This window comes from Larus michahellis, chromosome 5, assembly GCF_964199755.1.
Source record: "Larus michahellis chromosome 5, bLarMic1.1, whole genome shotgun sequence".
In the NCBI taxonomy this organism is placed as follows: Eukaryota; Metazoa; Chordata; class Aves; order Charadriiformes; family Laridae; genus Larus; species Larus michahellis.
Genome location: NC_133900.1, coordinates 29251494 through 29269640, shown reverse-complemented (window position 1 = coordinate 29269640; position 18147 = coordinate 29251494). Strand labels below are relative to the sequence as shown.

The window sequence follows — 18147 nt, the reverse complement described above, 5'->3', positions numbered from 1 at the left end:
TCACTGCAATATTGAAAGAGTATTACTGACTGCATAAAAGCATACAGTAAATGAGTCAAATGCCAAGAGCTGCTACTTATAGTATTACTTTTTTAACATGTATATAAAAATATCTAAGTTTTTAAATGGTATGATTAATCCTGGGGGTGATAGCTAGCCTTCATTGTGGGGCTGTGGCTTATAAAATGTATTTTGTATAGTTTACAGGTAACTGTAATCAAGGATTTCTGCTACAGGAAAAGCTTACACAAAGTAAAGACTCCCTGGAAGAGGTCAAATGCTTCCTCTGGTTTGCAAGCAGAACTGTCAATGTGTCAGTTGTGCTATCTAGCAGTGTTAAAGCTCTGTATTTTTAGAAATGTTTTGAAGGAAACTCTGGAAGGCTTTCATAGTATAATTACAGGTCAATACAGCAGGGAACAAACCACAGCTCTTTTCAACAGTGAAAATTGTCTGCGTTCATTTAAGTACCTAGTTTAAGCTTGTTTCAACCGCCATCTAGTTGACTTACAGTGTTTTGGACTCATTGTGGTACTTTTTTTATTTTAAACAAACAACGCCGTTAGCATTCCCTGCTTTGGTGCTAAAAGACTTCTAGCATTCCAGCCATGGGATTTCAGGGTAATTCAGAGCAGTTTCAATTCTGTGACAGAAAATAAATTTCACCAAATTTAGATGAACCACAAGTTCTTCAAACACAGTTTTGTAAAACTCAACAGTAATACCTCTCTAGCAGTGCTACTTCAATAAATCTGAAAAGAAACTATAAAGCATGGACAAAGAACTTCAGCAGAAACTTTATTCTATGAGGCACTTACATTCAGTGTCAAGTACAGTAAGCTTTAGTGAAAAAAAAAAAAAACAAAAACAAAAATACCACAAACAACTGTTAAAGAAAAAAATATATAAAAGTACTTCCAGAAGAGAAATCACATTATAGTCCATGAGTCTGGTGAATTTCAGGCTTTTAGTTTCCACTCCCTGTTCACAGATGCAATATTTTAATTTTCAGTCCTCTCCTCTCGTGGATTTCTACGGCAGAATCATGGCACCAGGAGAACAAATCAAAATCTTTGACAGAGGACTTAATGCAAAAGTTAACCAAGGTCTGACAACTGTAGATAAGCAATGGAAGATCAGTACGGAGAACAAATCCCAAATAATTCACTTATCAGGTGATTTCAGCTAGAGAAGTCAGAGAGGGAACCGATGACTGAAATACAGGCTCAGATGTTTCTCAGCCTCACAGAGGTCATGGGAACAGATGACAGAAATACAGGCTCAAGTATCCGTCAGCCTCACAGAGGGCATTTTAAATAGAAAGGTTTGTTGGGCATACTGACCCTACCTGTGGAACTTTCTTTTATGTTTCATCAGAATGGACTAAATGAAAGCAAAGATGAATACAGTAACCAAGTTGTGCTACAGACAAATATAAATCAACTTCTTTGAACAATATATCCTTTCTATGCATATAATACACAACACAAAAGGTTTTATTTGAAAAATAAACATTTGTTTCATTTTAAAAATAACACAGCAACTACACTCCACCATTTTGTCAGATCAAAAGTATATCCTCAGGTTGCAAACTGTTCATTTTAGTGGTCAAGCCTTAAAAGGATCAACATATTTGATTTGAAAAGGGCTGCAGAAGTAAGGTTGATATAGAATCAGGCAGAAATATGTAGTGCAGATATATACCCTTACTAAGGGTTAGGGTTTTTTTGTTTGTTTTTGTTCTTTTTAAAAACAAACACACGGGACAGCATACATCAGAGAGAATTGAAGGCAACTGTACCAAAAGCATGAAGTACAGGCTCTTTAATATGCCATATTAATGCACAAAAAACACTCTTTCCTGATGGATCTATCAGATGCATCCACTGTGAGTAAACCAAAAATTTGACCTATATTCAAAATCATCTGAGAATTCAATACAACTCTTCCTGCGCCTCTGATTTCCCCATTATGTAGTTTTCTTAAAAATCTTATAATGTCACTAGTGTTTTACGATAGCATACCCTGAGCGGACATACACCAAAGGAAGCTAATTTCAGTTTCCAAGCTTCTGGCATAAACGGGAAGAGAAGGAAGACTTGTTTCTTTTTTACATTAGGAAGAATATCATAGCGACTTCCAAACCAGTATATTCATGTCAATGTGTAATATATTACTGTCTGAAAAGCGCAAAGTTTTGTAACCAAACACTTGCTTCATTCCAGCTGAGTCTTTGACTTCATTCTACACTATGAGATCTCGGTATCTTCTTTTAGAGATCTGTCTTATCCTCATAACGACACATACATGCAACTCTCTGGCTATCCAGGTATGGTTTACATCCTAAATGTATAACGGCATCAAACAACAGCTGAACAGTTGATTCACAAGCTGCAAGCAAAGAGGAGTTCAGTTAAAAGTACTCTTTGAACAGAATATGAAACTAACAGAAATTACTCTAGTGAACTGAGAATGATTTTAAGAAAGAAGCAATCTTCTCTGGGCATAGCAAATAGATTGTCAAATGAAAGACCAAACCAATACAGAATCATTTAAGTTGTGAGTAAAGACTTTTCATACACCAATCAAAAGGAACAAGAAAATTCACTGCGTGTGGAATGTTACCCGTGTTAGAAACATCACTTAGTCTTGGAAAGATGAAAGAGCTGCTTTACTTTTTCCATCCCAATCTATGCAGAGGTTGCTATCTTTAACAGCCGCTAAACAGAACTGAGCAAATATTCACCAGTTCTAACACTAAATACTGACATGATGACTTCTTTGCAGTGAAATGAATCAGAGAAGTTCAAACATAGGCTTGTTCTAAAAACTCTCTGCTCTCAGTGGGACTACGCGCTGTAAAAGTGACATTGTCTAAGTTAAAAAGTGTGGTTATGTCATGTAGTGATCAGATGCAGGCCAACAACCAGAAGGAGTATCATATATCCTGTTACTGAAAAACCTAAAATTTATTCATAAATTTATAGCATTAACTACTTCCACTATAACAATGTATTATTCTAATATCTTACTTCATAAAAAGGAAACAATTCAGTGTCTTCCTACAGTTTACTAGCAATCACACATAGTAGACATTTAGAACTCACTCAGAACAGTGACTATTCAGCTATACTACAGTAAATGCAAGAATTATACATGCATTTTGATCAAGTCGTATTCCCATATTCATATTCCTAAATGGTAAGTGTTAATTTTTCAGCCTAAGGATAGTTTTAACTCAGATAATTTTCCTACGCTGTGTTATTTCTCTGCTGTACAAGTGTCCGGGCTGCATGACAGAAGGACAGAACTAGGCATCTTTCAGCAATAGCATCAGCTTATGAAAACGTGGCATTACTGCACTGCACAAATATTCTTTACCAAATAAGCTTGGTTAAACTTGAAAAAAAGAAAGGCTTTTTCACCCTTACCCTGGACGCTCTCTGAGATTCCAAGCGTTTTCTGCACATCTCTGCAAATTTTGGAAAGGCAGGACTGAAACTGCTCATCACAATCATTTTTTTTATTGCCACAAGTATCGTAGCATCTGTCATGGTGATTGCAGCACTTCGTCATCGAAGGGATACCGATGTCAAACTGCGAAGAAAATCCCCCCCCCCGCTCCATTGGTATTCCAGTAAGAAAGGTACAGCCTATGAATAGACTATAACAGTTAGAAATCAAAAACTAACACAATCAATCCAGCTGTCATTCACTTATCTCTGTATCTTGCTGTTCACCTCTAGTAAGCTGTGGTGGTTTGACCCCGGCCAGCAGCCAAGCACCCATAGAGTCACTCGCTCAACCCCCCACCCCCCTCCACAGAATGGAGGAGAGGATAGGAAGAAAAACAGCAAGAAAACTGGTGGGTGGCGATAAAGACAGTTTAATGCTCAGCCAGTCCCTGAACAACAGCCACCTCGGAAGCCAAACACACGCACCACACCATCACGCCTCCCTTCTTCCACTGCTCCAGTTTTTATTGCTGAGCATGACTGTGTAATATGGAATATCCCTCTGGCCAATTCAGGTCGGCTGCCCCAGCTGTGTCCCCTCCCAACCCCTTACCCAGCCGCAGCCTGCGCTCTGGGGTGGCAGATGGGCAGAGTGAGGAGAAAAATGAAAGCCCCAAGGCTGCGCAATCGCTGTTCAGCAATAGCCAAAACCATCAACAGTTTTAGCCAAAAATCCCAAAGACAGCACCATGCAGCGTGCAGGAAGAAAGTTAACTCCATCCCAGCCAGAGCCAGTACATAAGATAACCCATATTTTCTTTATAGCATTAAGGAAAATGGGTTAGCATCAATAAGGACAGCAAGAGTCAGAGCCAAACTCTCCACTCACAGGGCTACAGCTGGTGTTACTCATCATTTTCAAGATCATGAGAACAAAACACGGTTAAAAAATCAGAAGTTAATCATCATCTTTCTCTTTTATCCTGATAATTTATGTCAATTATGAAAATGTTTATGCTATGTTTGCTTATAATACTAACATTTTCCATGTGTTTTTACCAAAGCACGTGCTGAAGCTGATAACAGCAAGGACATTGTACACGGATGCTGTCTCATCCTTAGAATGGGGGAGGGAAAAAAAAACTGCCACGCTGAGGAAAGTCGATGTATGAAAGACACATAAAGAAGCCCCCAAAATGGAAACACTTACCTGAACTCCAAATAAAGGGGATCCACAACCATTTGGTGGTGAAGGTTTATATCCGTAGCGAGGAAAGGGCTTTGATCCTGAAAAAAAGTAATTTATCATTCCTCAAATAGACTTTTTGCACAGAATTTTAGTACTGTCAAAACTCACCACAGGCATTTGTTGGGCTATTTGTTGGATAAGTATCACTTATATTTTTAAGTTAAACATATATTCAGGCACCTGAATATCAACAATTATTACCAAATTACAACTTCGGGGTACTAAGCATTTTTTTTTAAAAAAGGGGACAAGACACGTGAACACATGTTAAAGAAAAAAAGAGCTTGAGTTACCAAAATTAATGTGTCAGTTAAGTGTGCGATATGTAGGATTACATGAAAGAATGGAGTACTTTAGGGTGAATTCATTAACACTTCTGTGCTTTATATGCAAGCAACAGTAGTGCTCTAATTTTTTTAGGTTAAAAATTAATTGGAATGAAACATCTTTTTTTTTGTTTCTACAACTGTAGCATTAATAAAATTAAATTTGTAGAGACTGCCGAAGTCACGTCTTCCTGAACACTGACTAGTGCAGCAAGACAGGGAATTCTGCATCCCAAGTTAAGGAAGGGTGTGGAGTTAATTTGAAAAATGACCTTTCACCTCGTTTCGCTATCGGAAACAAACCGAGGCCACAATTAAAAGTAATGGCGAAGAAAAAACGCGTTTGAAAAGCGCACTGCAGAGAGCAAACGCCACGCTGCCCTGGCCTCTCCTGCAGCCAGTCGGGCTGCCACCGCCAAACTCATCTCCTGACTCAACAAAAGTCCAGCCCGGCGAGCCGCGGGCGAGTCGATCCAGCCGGGGGCAACCAAAAGGATCTACGCGACCCTCCCCTCTGGGCCGCTCCTGACCAGCCGGGCGAGAAACCCCCTCGCCGGCGCGCCGCCCGCCCGGCACCCTGCGGGAGGCAAGGAAGCGTCCTCAGCGGCCGGAGCGGCTCCGGGACGGGCCGCCCGCCCTCGCCCTCGCAGCCCCGGCCGGCCAGAGCGGGCCGGGCCGTGCCGTGCTGCCCGGAGTGGCGTGAGGGAGGGAGGACAAGGGTCGCCCGCCGCCCGCCTCACCGTCGCTGCACTTGTACTGGCAGAGCCCGTCCTCGCCGCCCAGCAGGTCGAGGGCCGCGTTGAGGTACACGTCGATCTTGTGCACGCCGTTGCGGATAGTCTTCAGCGTCATCCGCCAGTCGGGGGTGTGCGGCGCCTCCGGGCTCCGCGCCGGCCGTGGCCACAGCCAGGCGCAGGCCGCCAGCAGCGGCAGCATCCGTAGGGCGCGGGCCATGCCGAGCGGCGCCCCGCCGGGCGCCCGCTAAGCCCCCGCCGCCTGCCCGCGCCCGCAGCGTCCCGCCGGCCCAGCCCGGCCCGCCGCCGCCATCATCGGCACCGCCCCCGCTCAGCCGGGAGGGGCCGGGCTTCTGCCGCCGCGCCTCCGCCCGCCCAACCCGGGCCTGAGGGAAGGGGGGCCCTGCCCGGCCGCGGGGCTCCACCGGAGGGGAAGGGCGGCCTGGTGCGGGGCTGCGGGTCGCCCTGTCAGTCACGGCCACAGCGCCTTGTCCTGGGCGGCGGCCGGCCGAGAGAGGGAGCGGGGCGGGTTAGAGAGAGCCAGTGCGGCCACGGCGCTGAGGGGGGAAGGCCGGGCAGAGCCCTTCTCCCCCGCCCGCCGGCCGCGAGAGGAGGCGTTGCCGAACGCGGCCCGGCACCCGCCCCCTGACAACACGGGCAGTGCCGCCGGGGGAAACGCCGCCGTCCCCAGCGGGTCACGGTGCCCCGTGTCCCGCGGGGAGACCTGCCCAAGTCTGTTCAGATAGGGACCGGGAAGCGGCTGGCTGCCAGCTCCGGGGGCTCAGCGGGGCCTTGGGAGGAACCGGCGCTATCGGATAATACGAAACCCCAGGACTCTTTTATTTGGGAAACCTGTATTTGATGACTGTGGTAGAAGTGGTGAACTTGGCGTTGCTAAATGTGACAGAGAGAGCAACAGCGTTTTGGAGGAAAGACAGAAAGGCTGCTTTTCCAGCCAGCCATGGAGATGTTGCGGCCGCGGGTGTGAATGGAAGGACATGGGGCTGGGTCAGCGCCGTGGCTCAGAGCAAGCGCCAGCCTTGATCTCAGCAATGCTTATCAATATCTAAAGGGCAGGTGTCAAGAGGATGGGGCCAGACTCTTCTTAGTGGTGCCCAGTGAGAAGACAAGGGGCAACAGACGCAAGCTAGAAGACAGGAAATTCCAACTTAACATGAGGAAAAACTTTGAGGGCGGGAGAGCACTGGCACAGGCTGTCCAGAGAGGTGGCGGAGTCTCCTCTGCAGATACTCAAAACCTGTCTGGATGCGTTCCTGTGCAACCTGCTGCAGGTGAGCCTGCTTTGGCAGGGGGATTGGACTAGGTGATCTCCAAAGGTCCCTTCCAGCCTCTACCATTCTGTGATTCTGTGCCCAAAACCACGTACTGCTCTCCTTCGGTGCACTCTGGGGGAAAACTTGTGTTCATACAGCTAGAAAAGCACGACCTTTTGGAAAGCACACTCATTTAGAATTCAAAAGATTGCATTGGGGAATATGTACTTGAAGCATTAAAATTCTAACCTAATTTTATGGTGATGTTCAATGTGAAGAGAACTGATCCAATGACCTTTATGCATGTGAGTGATTCAGTTTCAGGCGACATTATCAATGTGCAAGACAGGGTTGTAAAAGAGGGCAAAATGAAAGTATATCTATTAAACATTAAAAGCCCAGCCTTGATTTGCTGAAAAGACCAACATGAACTCACTTGTTAAACATCCTGCTTGGTTTTGTGTCTTTTAATTATTTTTTTAATTAAAATTATGTGGGTTTTAATTATAAAATTTTTATTAATTTTATATTTAAATTCTAGATGCTTCACAGATGAGCTGAAGTGGAACCATATGGAAATTGTTTTAATTTTTTGTAATGAAAGCTCTGTTTTAAGACGTGTGGAACCCCTCTGAACACAATAATATTTGGCTTCAGGACAAAGTTAACTGTAAAGAAGAACAGAAAATGGAAAGAAAACTGAGAGACTTCCAGATCAACAGGCAGAGCAGAAAGATACATGGTAAATATTCTACTCATTTTTTTTTCTTTTTAGTCTTAGCATTTAATATTATTTGTAGTTAACTGAAGAAATAGGTGGAAAAAGTTCTTTACAGAAGTTAATTGTCAAACAAAAGAGGGAGCTCTTCCTACACCTCTCCAGCTTTCCCCTATGATTACTTTACAACGACCCTAATTCAGCAAAATAATTCCTGCGTAGGAATATACTTAAATGCTTTCCTAAATAGCAAGCCCTGTTGGGGGGCGGGGGGTAAGAGAAGCAATTCATACCTTTAGTTATTGGTGATTGACAGTGTCTTTACACGACAAATTCATGCCAATGTGGGTTTTTTACAAGACTAGATGATGAAGAAAAGTCAATGAAAATGTAAAAGCGTTGTGTGAAGCAGACTGTGGTGAATTATAGAAAAAAACACCACCACCACAACTGTGTTGTGTGAACATATGCCATTTATTCAACAGGATAATTATTTGAGAGGAATAAAGTAAAATAAATATTAAAACCACTTGTAAATTAGAATACAGTGAATTATGTCCTAAAACTACTCAGCAGTGTGATGGATCTGACAGAGATGGTCCTTAAGCTATTTGACAGTTTTGTGTCGAGGGAACAAATCCACAATCCAAATTCTAGTACTTTTACAAAATTTTGTGCACGCTTTCTGTGCGTAACTCTTGCTGAATGTGAGACTGTTACATATAGACTGACGTTTTTCTTATAGCAGGCACCATTACTGCTGTCTAAAAATGTGGAGCTTACACAGTGCTCCTTTGGGCTGTGCTTCCTGATTATCAAGCGGGCAGAACTTCCTCACAATGATTGGTGAAAGCAGAAGGATTTTCTGCTTTTATCATTCCAGTTTTGTTGATGGCCCCTCATCTTCATCCAGTTCTGGGTCAGTGAAGGCAGTAGCAAACCTCCCCCTGACTGCACGTGGCAGGATCAGGCCCTGGATGATCTTTCTTGGCATTACTGGTTCATGCTTCTGTATATTGGTATAGGAAGCTTGGGCTAATTTGAGAATCTGCTTGGGGGATTTTATGACCGAGACTATTAATCTTTAACTTTAGATCTGTAACTTGGTTTTGTAGAATTAAGTCTATATGTATAATATATAGAATTTTTATACATTTATATTGTTATATAAATTGTGCATATATGTGTGTGTGTATAAATATAAACACACAGTAAAACCCTACTTGATGTTAAGAGTTTGTTGGAGACCAGAAATATATATATACATACAGAGAGAATTTAAGATAGTAAAGATATTTTTTGTTGAAGATTCAAGTTTTAAAATTCCTTTGTTGTTTGTGACCAGCTGTAGTTAAATTAATAAAACTTAGAGCTACAAAAATTGCCCCAAGCTAGATGATCAAATGAGGTACATTAACTAGATAAAAATTGTCTGTGTTTGTAGCTGAAAAAACTACCACCAAACAGCATTATTATTTGGGTAATTTTTGCATTACAACTAATCTCACGGTCATAGTCAATCTGTCAATTAATAGATGATCTGAAGCCTACTTTTGCAGTAAGCCTAAAGAATCAACTGCCAAGCAAGGCAGCATCCTGAGGGTTTCTAGTGACCTAGGCCTTGAGATAATGGAAGTTTTTTAAAGAACTCTGGTTGCTGTCCTTTCTGTGCAGTTCACATATTGCCAGTGCACTCATCTTCCGACCACTGCTTTCAGTATGGTTGTCCGTTTGAAATAAACAAACAACTGCAATTGAAATGCAATGTCAAATGTAGAAAAAAACAAAGTAACAACAAGAAAAAGATATTTTAATTTCCTTGCTTTTATTAGAGACTTTTGCTGTGGACTCACATGACTGTAAAATTCTCTTTGTACAGGCTTCTGCAAAATTGTGGTATTCATAGAGCGTTAAGAATTTTCCAAATATACTCTTTAAAGATTTGTACTAATTTGTTGCTAAGTTACATGGCTGCTGATTGTAAAAAAGGACTGCTGTTCATTGTTGCATGGGTGATAAGAAGGAAGTATTTCATTTTCCGAGCTTTAGGTATTATACCGTGAAATGAGACTCCTTGACACATGGTGGCTAATCCAATCATAATAGCTGGCCACCTTTGTATACACGCCAGGGTGACCAGCCTCCCCGCAGTTCTCACCCCAACTCACAATACCCCAGACATACGCCACGTTTTCTGCATCAAAACAGACCAAAGGTCCTCCTGAATCACCTTTGCAACTGTCTATGGAGCCATCGTAAGTACCTAAAGGAAAAGAGGAAATAAAAAGCAAAAATAAGTTCATATACAAGCTAGCACACAAAACAGAGCTCATGGAGGTTTTCCATGCCGCTTCCTGACAGATGTTTGCGTAATGGTCACCAGTAGAGGAGGTTCCTAACCTCTTCTATCTATTGCTTCTCATTTCTTTTTAAGTGTGGGGCCTCTCTTTACATTTGTGCCTGGCCCAAATTCTCCTTTTTTTGCTTTGATGTCAGTGATGTGAGTCTTGTTTTACCCTGTGCAATAGAGAATAATTCAGCTGTATTGCCTATTATATCATTGGAGGTAGCTCATAAAAAGTGACCAAAAGCAAGAGGAAAAAGGTAAAAAGATTTGTAGGCTGATTCCTATGGCAACGAAGCTGTCGCAATATGCGTATGCCTACGTGTCTGCCTCTGTGTCCTCTCTACCCAGTAATTCATTGGCCAGTTTCTGTACAGAGCTGTACAGAGAGGCAGAGGCCTCAAAATTATTTTCTCTACCAGCTTTATGAAAATAGGTGGGCAGGTACAAGAAGTGAATGCTGGGATGGGAGGGAGAGCAACTGTCTGTAAGTGCCCTCACTGCAAGGTCTCGGCCACAGTGTGGACCTTTTGCAACACCAGATAGCAGCCCTGAGGTACTTTCCAAGTTTTAGTGCCCCCAGAACTGCTTGTTTGCAATTCAGCAAATACAGTGCTTGTGAAAAAATGAATGAAGAGTGATGGGTGTGATATAAACAGAAACACTGCTACAGAGTTAGAATATGATTTATATGCTTTGTCCTATATACTCAGCAAAAGTTTATTAATTTCTAACACCCTTACTACACTTTTCTGCTTGGTTGGTTGACCTAGTATGAAGGAACCCATACTAAGCAGGAGTCTCCAAATTTTTAAAAATATAACCTCTTTCTTGAATCTGTTTACTCAGAAAGAGTTTTGTGAACTTTTCAGAGTTGGAATTACTCATCCTATAAAACAAGATTTTATTGCCTTTATTCAGTTTAATTAACATTTGCGTGTATAACTAGCTCCCATGGATACCAGCCCTTAATTCCAAAGTTTGTATTTGCATCAGGGAGTGGAAGCTAAACCCCAGATCCCCCTTTGCTGATATTGTCCCATGTGATACTGTCTTGGTTCCCTCCTGGTAAAGTATGATCACTTGAAATACACTGAAGATCATGGAGATAAGTTACAGAACTTGCACAGTAGACAAACCCAGTATCTTATACATGTCATGCTGAATTTATCCCGAATGATTGGGCTTTTATATCTGTTTTTTATTTTTCTTAAGTAGTTTCTTTAAATATTGCCTTTACTTCTTGGTTTCAAGAACAGTTGAAACTATTATCTGCCCTGTAAGTTGAATATGCGTTGCTCTTTTAGTCATGTATTTGGTAGTACCTTTCGTTACTTGAGAAGCAAAAAATGTATATTCAAAATCCTTATTTTAGTACTAGGAGTGACAGCCAGTTTCCTGGCCAGACTAATCTTAGTTTGAAAAGTTAATTGTGTTTTTCCTGGGGTGCAGTGTGGTAGTAGCAAATGTCTTAGCAGATGAATAGTCACATTCTAGTCAATGGGACTCTAATGCGCTCTAAGACAGGCATTTGCTTAAATGTGTTGCTGAATCAGAATCAAATATAGTAAAGGTAGGAAGTTCAGTGGGCTGTTAAGTGCTTGTGTATTTAGAAAACATAACACAAATTGCATGCTGAAATTTGCCCACATAATTATAGAAACTTGGCATAATGTCATCTTAACTCTGTTTATAAATAGATATATAATGGTGGATGTGTCTAGGCTCCAATGGCTAGCATTTTGCTAATGGTGATACTGTGGCAATGGGTTTGTTGTCTTTCCCGAGTCTAGAAGATTCCCAGCTAGTTTCTCTGACCTTATAAACAGGGGGTTTGGTGGTAGAGAAATTATAGTAAGAAAATTGATGCTTGCCTGCACATGCCATTTGTTTAAAAAATCGTCCTGGATACAATTCAGAACAATTCTGAAATAAATTAACATTGCCCCACTTGAGGATAAATTGTTTGGTATAACCTAGAAAAGAAAAGAATAAACTTTTCTGAATTAAAAATGGCAAGTACACATCAGACGCTTTTAATATCATAAATTGAAAGTTATGTATTTGCTTATCTTCAATATTATAAATCAGGTGCCTTCAGCTGCCAGTAACACTTACCCCATATGAATTGCAGTACATCAGCCATATATTTCAAAATAAAAGCAGAGTGGTTTGATTGCAGTGTTAAATACGGTACTTTCATTTTGTGACATTTTCACCTTTTCCCTTTGCTTATCTTCCTGATATTTTTTTTTCTCTGTTTTCCATATCAATGTTTTCAGACACTGGGAAACCAGTATATTTTTTTCTATAAAATGGAGATATGGCTCTGCTTTTTTCCAGTTCTACTCTGTCTTTTTGCGATGAGTGGACCTGATATTGAAGGTACAGGTGAACTATGTATTCACAAGGTTAAGGAGATTCTCTGTTTTGTCCTCTGTGCGTTTGCTAGTAATTCCCAGCTTTGCATTTGCTTTATGGACTGCTGCTGAGTACGGACAGGAGAAGCCTCGCAACCAGTATGTGCTAGCTTCAACGCCAGATTGTAATCGCTGTGATACAAACCAAATGCTTCCCAAATCTTTGAAAGCGGGATTACATTTGGCTTATCTGTCTCGGTGCAACCTTCTCTGGGCTAAACTCAAACAGGGCTGAGACAAGATGTGCCAAGTTTCATAACTGTTGGCTGCAGCTCAGATCCTCTTGGGCAGGGGACGGGCTGTGACTGTGGGCCACTATGAGCTACTAATCGCCACTTGTTAAATACAGTTACTAGGTTTCCACAGCTAATATAAATCTTAGATTGGCAAGAGGAACATTTCTTATTGTTAGGGTAGTTTTCAACCAGGGGTGTCCTCCAGATCAATTTACTAAGTGGCTGAAACAGCAGAGGAAGCAGTACAGAAGAGAGATCCAACAGCGATAGCCGAGTGCCGAACCGCAACCCGTTTTCTGTACTCAGCCTCTTCCGAGTGCTTTGTGCACAACTACTCTTCAGCCTTTTCAAAATGAAAGCTCACCGCAATTAGAAAACGAGTGATGCAAGTAATACATTCTTGTAGTAAGCACTAAAGCAAATACCTTTCTCTAGTCCCCATCCAGAAACCTTGCATCTGTCACCGGTTTTGAACATGTACTCCGACCAGGGAATACAGGCAGGTGTGCTGTGTTGCAGGGAGCATTCTCCTTTCACAGAACTTCTCAGCTCCAGCAGAGCAATGTCGTTTTCATAAGTCGACGCATTATACTTTTCATGGATTATCAGTTGGTTTAGTCTGAAAGTATCTGTCTCTTTGTCGTACAGTATTGTATCCAACAGTCCAATCCAGACACGGTACAGATGAACTCGATTTGCCCTGGAAAAAGCCAGTGAAATAAAATATGTTTTCATACTTAACACAAGCACTGTACATTTCAACTAGCTGTAAACTTCTGCATTTTATCAAAGTTTCTCTAGAATAAAAATTCATATTTTATACATAGAGTTTCTTTCTGGACTTGATGTCCAGGTTTTTCTGAAGTGTAGCAAATGCAAGGCAGATGACAGTTACTGCTGAGTACTGCAACTAATACAGAATAAAATATTAAAGGCCAGTCCCTGTGTTTAGTGCTGTGACAAAGAGAAAGCAGGCGCTCGTGCCTCTCTGATTTCAGGTGAAAGAAAAGTGAGCAGATGTGGATGGGATGCTGGGACTGGCAAATCTTCCCTGTCTGCTCTTGCTTGTTCTGGGGAATATGTGACCCCAAGGACATTCTCGGGGAACAGATCCTGGACTTCCCCAAGGTAGACATGGGGAAGAGGAGGTCATTTGTATCTCCCTTTCAGGCAAAGTGGTTATGGTGAACCCCCCTTTCCTGCCTGCCTACCATCTGACTGAAAAATGCTGTGTATCTTCAAAGTCATGATTACTTTTTCATCTTTCTATTCACTGTCAAAATATTCTACATTCTCTGAATCTTCCCCATCATTAATGTGGGGTTTAAATTGTTTTATTCAATAGACAAACAGGAATTAGCAAACAGGTAGCTAAGAAGGGCAATAAAATCCAAATCAATCTTTCTGCCTCAGAAGAAGAAAACAATTTCCCAGTTTGTTGTTTTTACCTGACACAGTGTGCAGCAGTCAGAACCCAACAGCCACCAATATAAACCCCTCCACAGTACACTGTTGCACCTTCGTTGCCAATTTCTCTAATTGCCACTTGCCAAGGGAATTCACCCTATTCAAACAACAAACACCCAAATAATATGAAATCATAATAAATGTACTATTTTTAGTGCAGAAAGGGAAACACACTTCTTGGAATCGCCTCATCTTCTTGACTATATCTGATTGTAAATAAAAAATCTGCTATCCAGAAATTGTAAATTGGGCTCCATCTGATATAAACGATATCTATTCTCAAATGCAGTAATTTTGTTCAATCTTCTGACTTTGTGCGATGCCTTCTTCCCTCCAGCTTTCTTATAGCCAGAGAAACAGATGTAGAATCTGATCTGGTACGATCAAGTATAGCATATTTGACTGTATGCTATTTCAAAGGTGCAAATTTAAATGACATTTTGTCAGAATTGTTACTTTTACCTACAGTATTATTTTGCTGAATCATTTTCAATGTATACTTGTACTGTAATGCTCAGTTTTGCAACTCCGTATCTTTATGAATTGTGCTTCTCTTTACTTTTGTTCAGTGCAATGCTACTACCGCTGCAAAACATAGTGTTGAGGCTGATTTTGTTATTTCCGTACATTTTAACAGAAGGACAATAATGCCCATTGAAATTGATGGTGAATGAACTCATATCTGGTAAGGTTTTTTTTTTACCTTTCTTGCAGTCTGTCCACCTACGATTCTTTTCCGTCGAGTTAATGTGTGATTTGTAAGACCGCAGTGTACTTGGGGAAGAAGCGTTTTTATCATTTTTCTTTCTTTAACAAAAAGGAAAAATGTGTCTCAGAATTCAGGTATCCATTCTCTCTGGAGACAGGTTTATCTTTATCTTGAAAGTTTGAGTGCTCTGAATATGCCAGTAGCTGCAGTAGCAGGAAAGCAAAGACCAAAAATTTTAGTATCTGGTTTTGCTTTGAAAATTGTTTGTGTCTCAGCATCACATTACTTCTCTTAATTTCCCACTGCTGCTTGCATTCGGGCAAATAATTTTAAAGCAGTTCTCCTAGATTTGCTGAGTTTACCTCCACCAGTTGCCAAAACATGCAGATGTGGGTCCTCAGCCAGGAGGATTATTATTATGGCATTCTTTAAATTAGTGGAAAGCAAGACAAATAGTAAGCCCCAGAGTGCGTATTGCTAAATCACAAAGTCCAAATATCTGAGTGTTCTGGATCTGGCCAGCTGGCTGGTAGCTACAAAGCCACTAATAAGAGGATATGCTGGTTTTGGAGGGTTAGTTACTCTTACCTTCATCCATACTGTGATTTTCAGCACCTTTGTCTTTGCTTTTGCCTGTAGTAGAATAACAGTAGAATAAGAAAAATATTGGCAAACATTTAAATTTGTTCTATTATTTGGATATATGTTTGCATGCCAAAATTGTGGTACACATTTTAAATGCATAAGGGCACGCCATTTCACATGGACAGCAATATTCTTTCAGCCTGGTGCCTGCTGTTTCCTTTCCTACTAGACACTCTTTGGCTGCCTTAGCCTACAAATGACCTACATCCAGCAGATACTCATTCGTAACTACATGACATCTACTCTGCTTTCCATGCCCTGGGGAGCCCTTCTGGAAAGAAACCCTGAGAAATGGCCATTTTTTTGGTTTTTAATCTCTAAAGTGATATCCTATTCTCCTCCACCAGGAAACAACAGAAATTCCTCCTCCTGCCCTGTCAACCTTTTGGAGCTTTCTGAAGCCCAAAGGAGTATTAGGTAACAGTTTTTTTTTTTTTTTTCCAATTTAGATGATGCTGTTGTGTACTGTGTACCTCTTTTAATGGGGTAAGGGAGGGTATTCAACGTGAGAGGTAAATTAAATGCTTCCTGAATCTGGTTTGTCAGCTTTTATTCAAACAAAATTCCCATTGAATTTAGTTTCTCAATGGAGGTTAAGGAGTAGGTCTGTTCTCATGTTACTGACAGTAATGTTTACATTTAGAGTTCAGTTTACCCTTACCAATTACCATTTACCAACGGTGTTTACTTTTTGGCTTTAGACTTTGTCTCTTATCAGAGCAAGGAAAAACATTCTTATTTCAAAACAAACCAAAATCTTTTCATCAGTGAGGGGAACAGCACAGAAGAATTATTATATTGACAAACTAGTTGAATTCCTCATCTGCGAGGAAAATATTCCTGCCTGCCCTGTCTATGTTTTCTTCACAAATAGTGGATACCAGTTTGATAGATGGCCACATAAGCAAAAGACATAATCTGCCTTAAGCTGCCTAAAATATCATTTGTTTCTTCCTTCCTTTAGTTTTCTTGCTACTCTTTTCTAGAAGGAAAGGGAGGAAAATTATGTAACCTTTTCTTCCTACTATGCATAACATAATATTGGGAAGATGAATTCTTGCATGCATTTTGGTTTTGCTAATCTGTTGATATGCATCGTGTAGTCTCTAGTCATAATTGAGCAGAATGAAAGGAAAGAAATAGAAACATCTTTCAGAAGGAAACCTGCACAGAGAACTCGAGCTTCATCCTCTCCTGTGAGGCAGTCAATTTCTTTGTTACAGACATTCTTATTTGGAATACAGATATTTGACCGACAGTGGAAACTGTTGTCTCTGCACTCTGTAACAGAGGAGAATTACAAATGTAAATCACAGGATCCTATGATTCATCAACCTCACATAGTTAGAGAGCTTTTTAAAATATAAACACAATACAATATCCATGTTATGGGGGACTTGGCTGTTCATAAACAGATGACAAAAGCAGGCTCTGTAAGTATAAAACAAAGTGAATACTTGGCTCTCTTCATTTTACAATCTTCAAGTTTTAAGACTTAAAAAATGTGGGTCTCTGTTACCAGTTCATTACTGTACTTCTGGACGTGGTATCACTCCTACCAGTTTCATCCACAGCACATGCCCACACAACCCCAGCCAAAGGACCTCCAGTTTTGCCAGCGTTACTGATTATCTCCAATGAGGAATTTATGATGCTTGGGTCAAATTTCCCCCCCCAGAATCAAAGTCCAAGCTGGCTTTTGTTTGAGTGAGGCAAATGCCTAAATGTAGGGTTAGGAATCAAGAGTCCTATTTTGAAGATACTGGACTGAATAACTTATTTCTTCTAAAACTCTTGACAATACGAAACATTATTATAAACCTGAGAACCCCTTTCCTTTTAATTCCTGTGATCAGTTTGTATGTTACCAAAAGCAAAGCAGTGCTTGAATTTATGGCAGAGGTTTTTGAGCTACTTTATAATCTTATGTCAATCTACTATTTAAGGATATATGTCTTTAATAGAAACTAAGATAGTTCTCTAAAAGTATCCAGATATACCAATATGATCCAAAGACTACTGAACTCAGTTGAAATACTTCTTTTGATTTCAGGAAGCATTGTTTTCAGCCCATATGGCTGAAACAGCACTATTTGGGTCAAGTGGAATCTGAATAAATGTACTCCAAATATATGAAGCCACAGGTATTTCTCATTTTCTTCTAAAATGCCTGTGACTGTGTTTCCACAATTATCAGATTAAATTTACTGACAATAGTAAAACTACAAAATTAAGTTTATTTACGGATAGTCATGGGATTTGTAACCCACATTCCCGTTTGGCACCTGAAACCCAACTTCTGAAACTATTCTGCACTCAGGTCACGCTAGATCCATTCCTTGTTTCTATTCACAATTCTTGCAGCTGGAATTGCAAATGCTGGAAGAATGACTGCTCATGAACAAGCGATGTGACGGGAACCGTTCACAGATATTCTGTGGATAATCTTGCGCTAGTAATAAATTTAAGAGAGATCTTACTTTGGTTTAAAGATAGTTCTTTGGGAAAACAGTATCTTTGTTTAATTACTATTGATTTCTCTCAACTAAAAATACATTGTCATTCTAACA

At 40.8% G+C, this 18147-nt stretch overlaps 3 protein-coding genes across 5 annotated transcripts in view; 1 reads left to right on the top strand and 2 right to left on the bottom strand.

Moving 5' to 3' along the window:
• Positions 1–785: 785 nt before the first annotated feature.
• PLA2G12A (phospholipase A2 group XIIA) lies at positions 786–6168 on the bottom strand. Its single transcript, XM_074589376.1, has 4 exons — positions 5771–6168; positions 4666–4742; positions 3432–3597; positions 786–2391 (listed from the first exon to the last, which is right to left on the bottom strand). Exons 1-4 carry the CDS (start codon positions 5982–5984, stop codon positions 2273–2275), a joined length of 576 nt encoding a protein of 191 aa, XP_074445477.1. The 5' UTR covers positions 5985–6168; the 3' UTR covers positions 786–2272.
• GAR1 (GAR1 ribonucleoprotein) overlaps positions 6147–18147 on the top strand; it is a 27766-nt gene continuing 15765 nt past the window's right edge. The window contains exons 1-4 of one of the 2 annotated variants that reach the window (XM_074589375.1): positions 6147–7056; positions 7580–7780; positions 14861–14908; positions 15925–15994. The gene's annotated coding sequence lies outside the window, so the exon portion shown is untranslated. Of the gene's footprint in view, positions 7057–7579; positions 7781–14860; positions 14909–15924; positions 15995–18147 lie in introns of those variants that run through there. The other variant, XM_074589373.1, reaches the window with a different exon arrangement.
• The window catches only part of CFI (complement factor I), a 14958-nt gene continuing 6371 nt past the window's right edge, over positions 9561–18147 (bottom strand). For both annotated transcript variants that reach the window (XM_074589371.1, XM_074589370.1), the window contains 7 exons: positions 16742–16858; positions 15521–15565; positions 14927–15030; positions 14205–14320; positions 13182–13456; positions 11975–12076; positions 9561–10019 (listed from right to left, as the gene is read on the bottom strand). In XM_074589371.1, coding sequence (XP_074445472.1) covers positions 9802–10019; positions 11975–12076; positions 13182–13456; positions 14205–14320; positions 14927–15030; positions 15521–15565; positions 16742–16858 — 977 coding nt within the window. In that variant the 3' untranslated portion in view covers positions 9561–9801. The remainder of the gene's footprint in view (positions 10020–11974; positions 12077–13181; positions 13457–14204; positions 14321–14926; positions 15031–15520; positions 15566–16741; positions 16859–18147) is intronic.

Coding starts and splice junctions, on each gene's coding strand:
- PLA2G12A (XM_074589376.1), bottom strand. CDS start 5,984: ATGGCCCGCGCCCTACGGATGCTGCCGCTGCTGGCGGCCTGCGCCTGG. Junction 3,598..4,665: donor CCCCTTTATTTGGAGTTCAG/GTAAGTGTTTCC, acceptor TTTTCTTCGCAG/TTTGACATCGGTATCCCTTC. Junction 2,392..3,431: donor AATCTCAGAGAGCGTCCAGG/GTAAGGGTGAAA, acceptor CTTTGCTTGCAG/CTTGTGAATCAACTGTTCAG.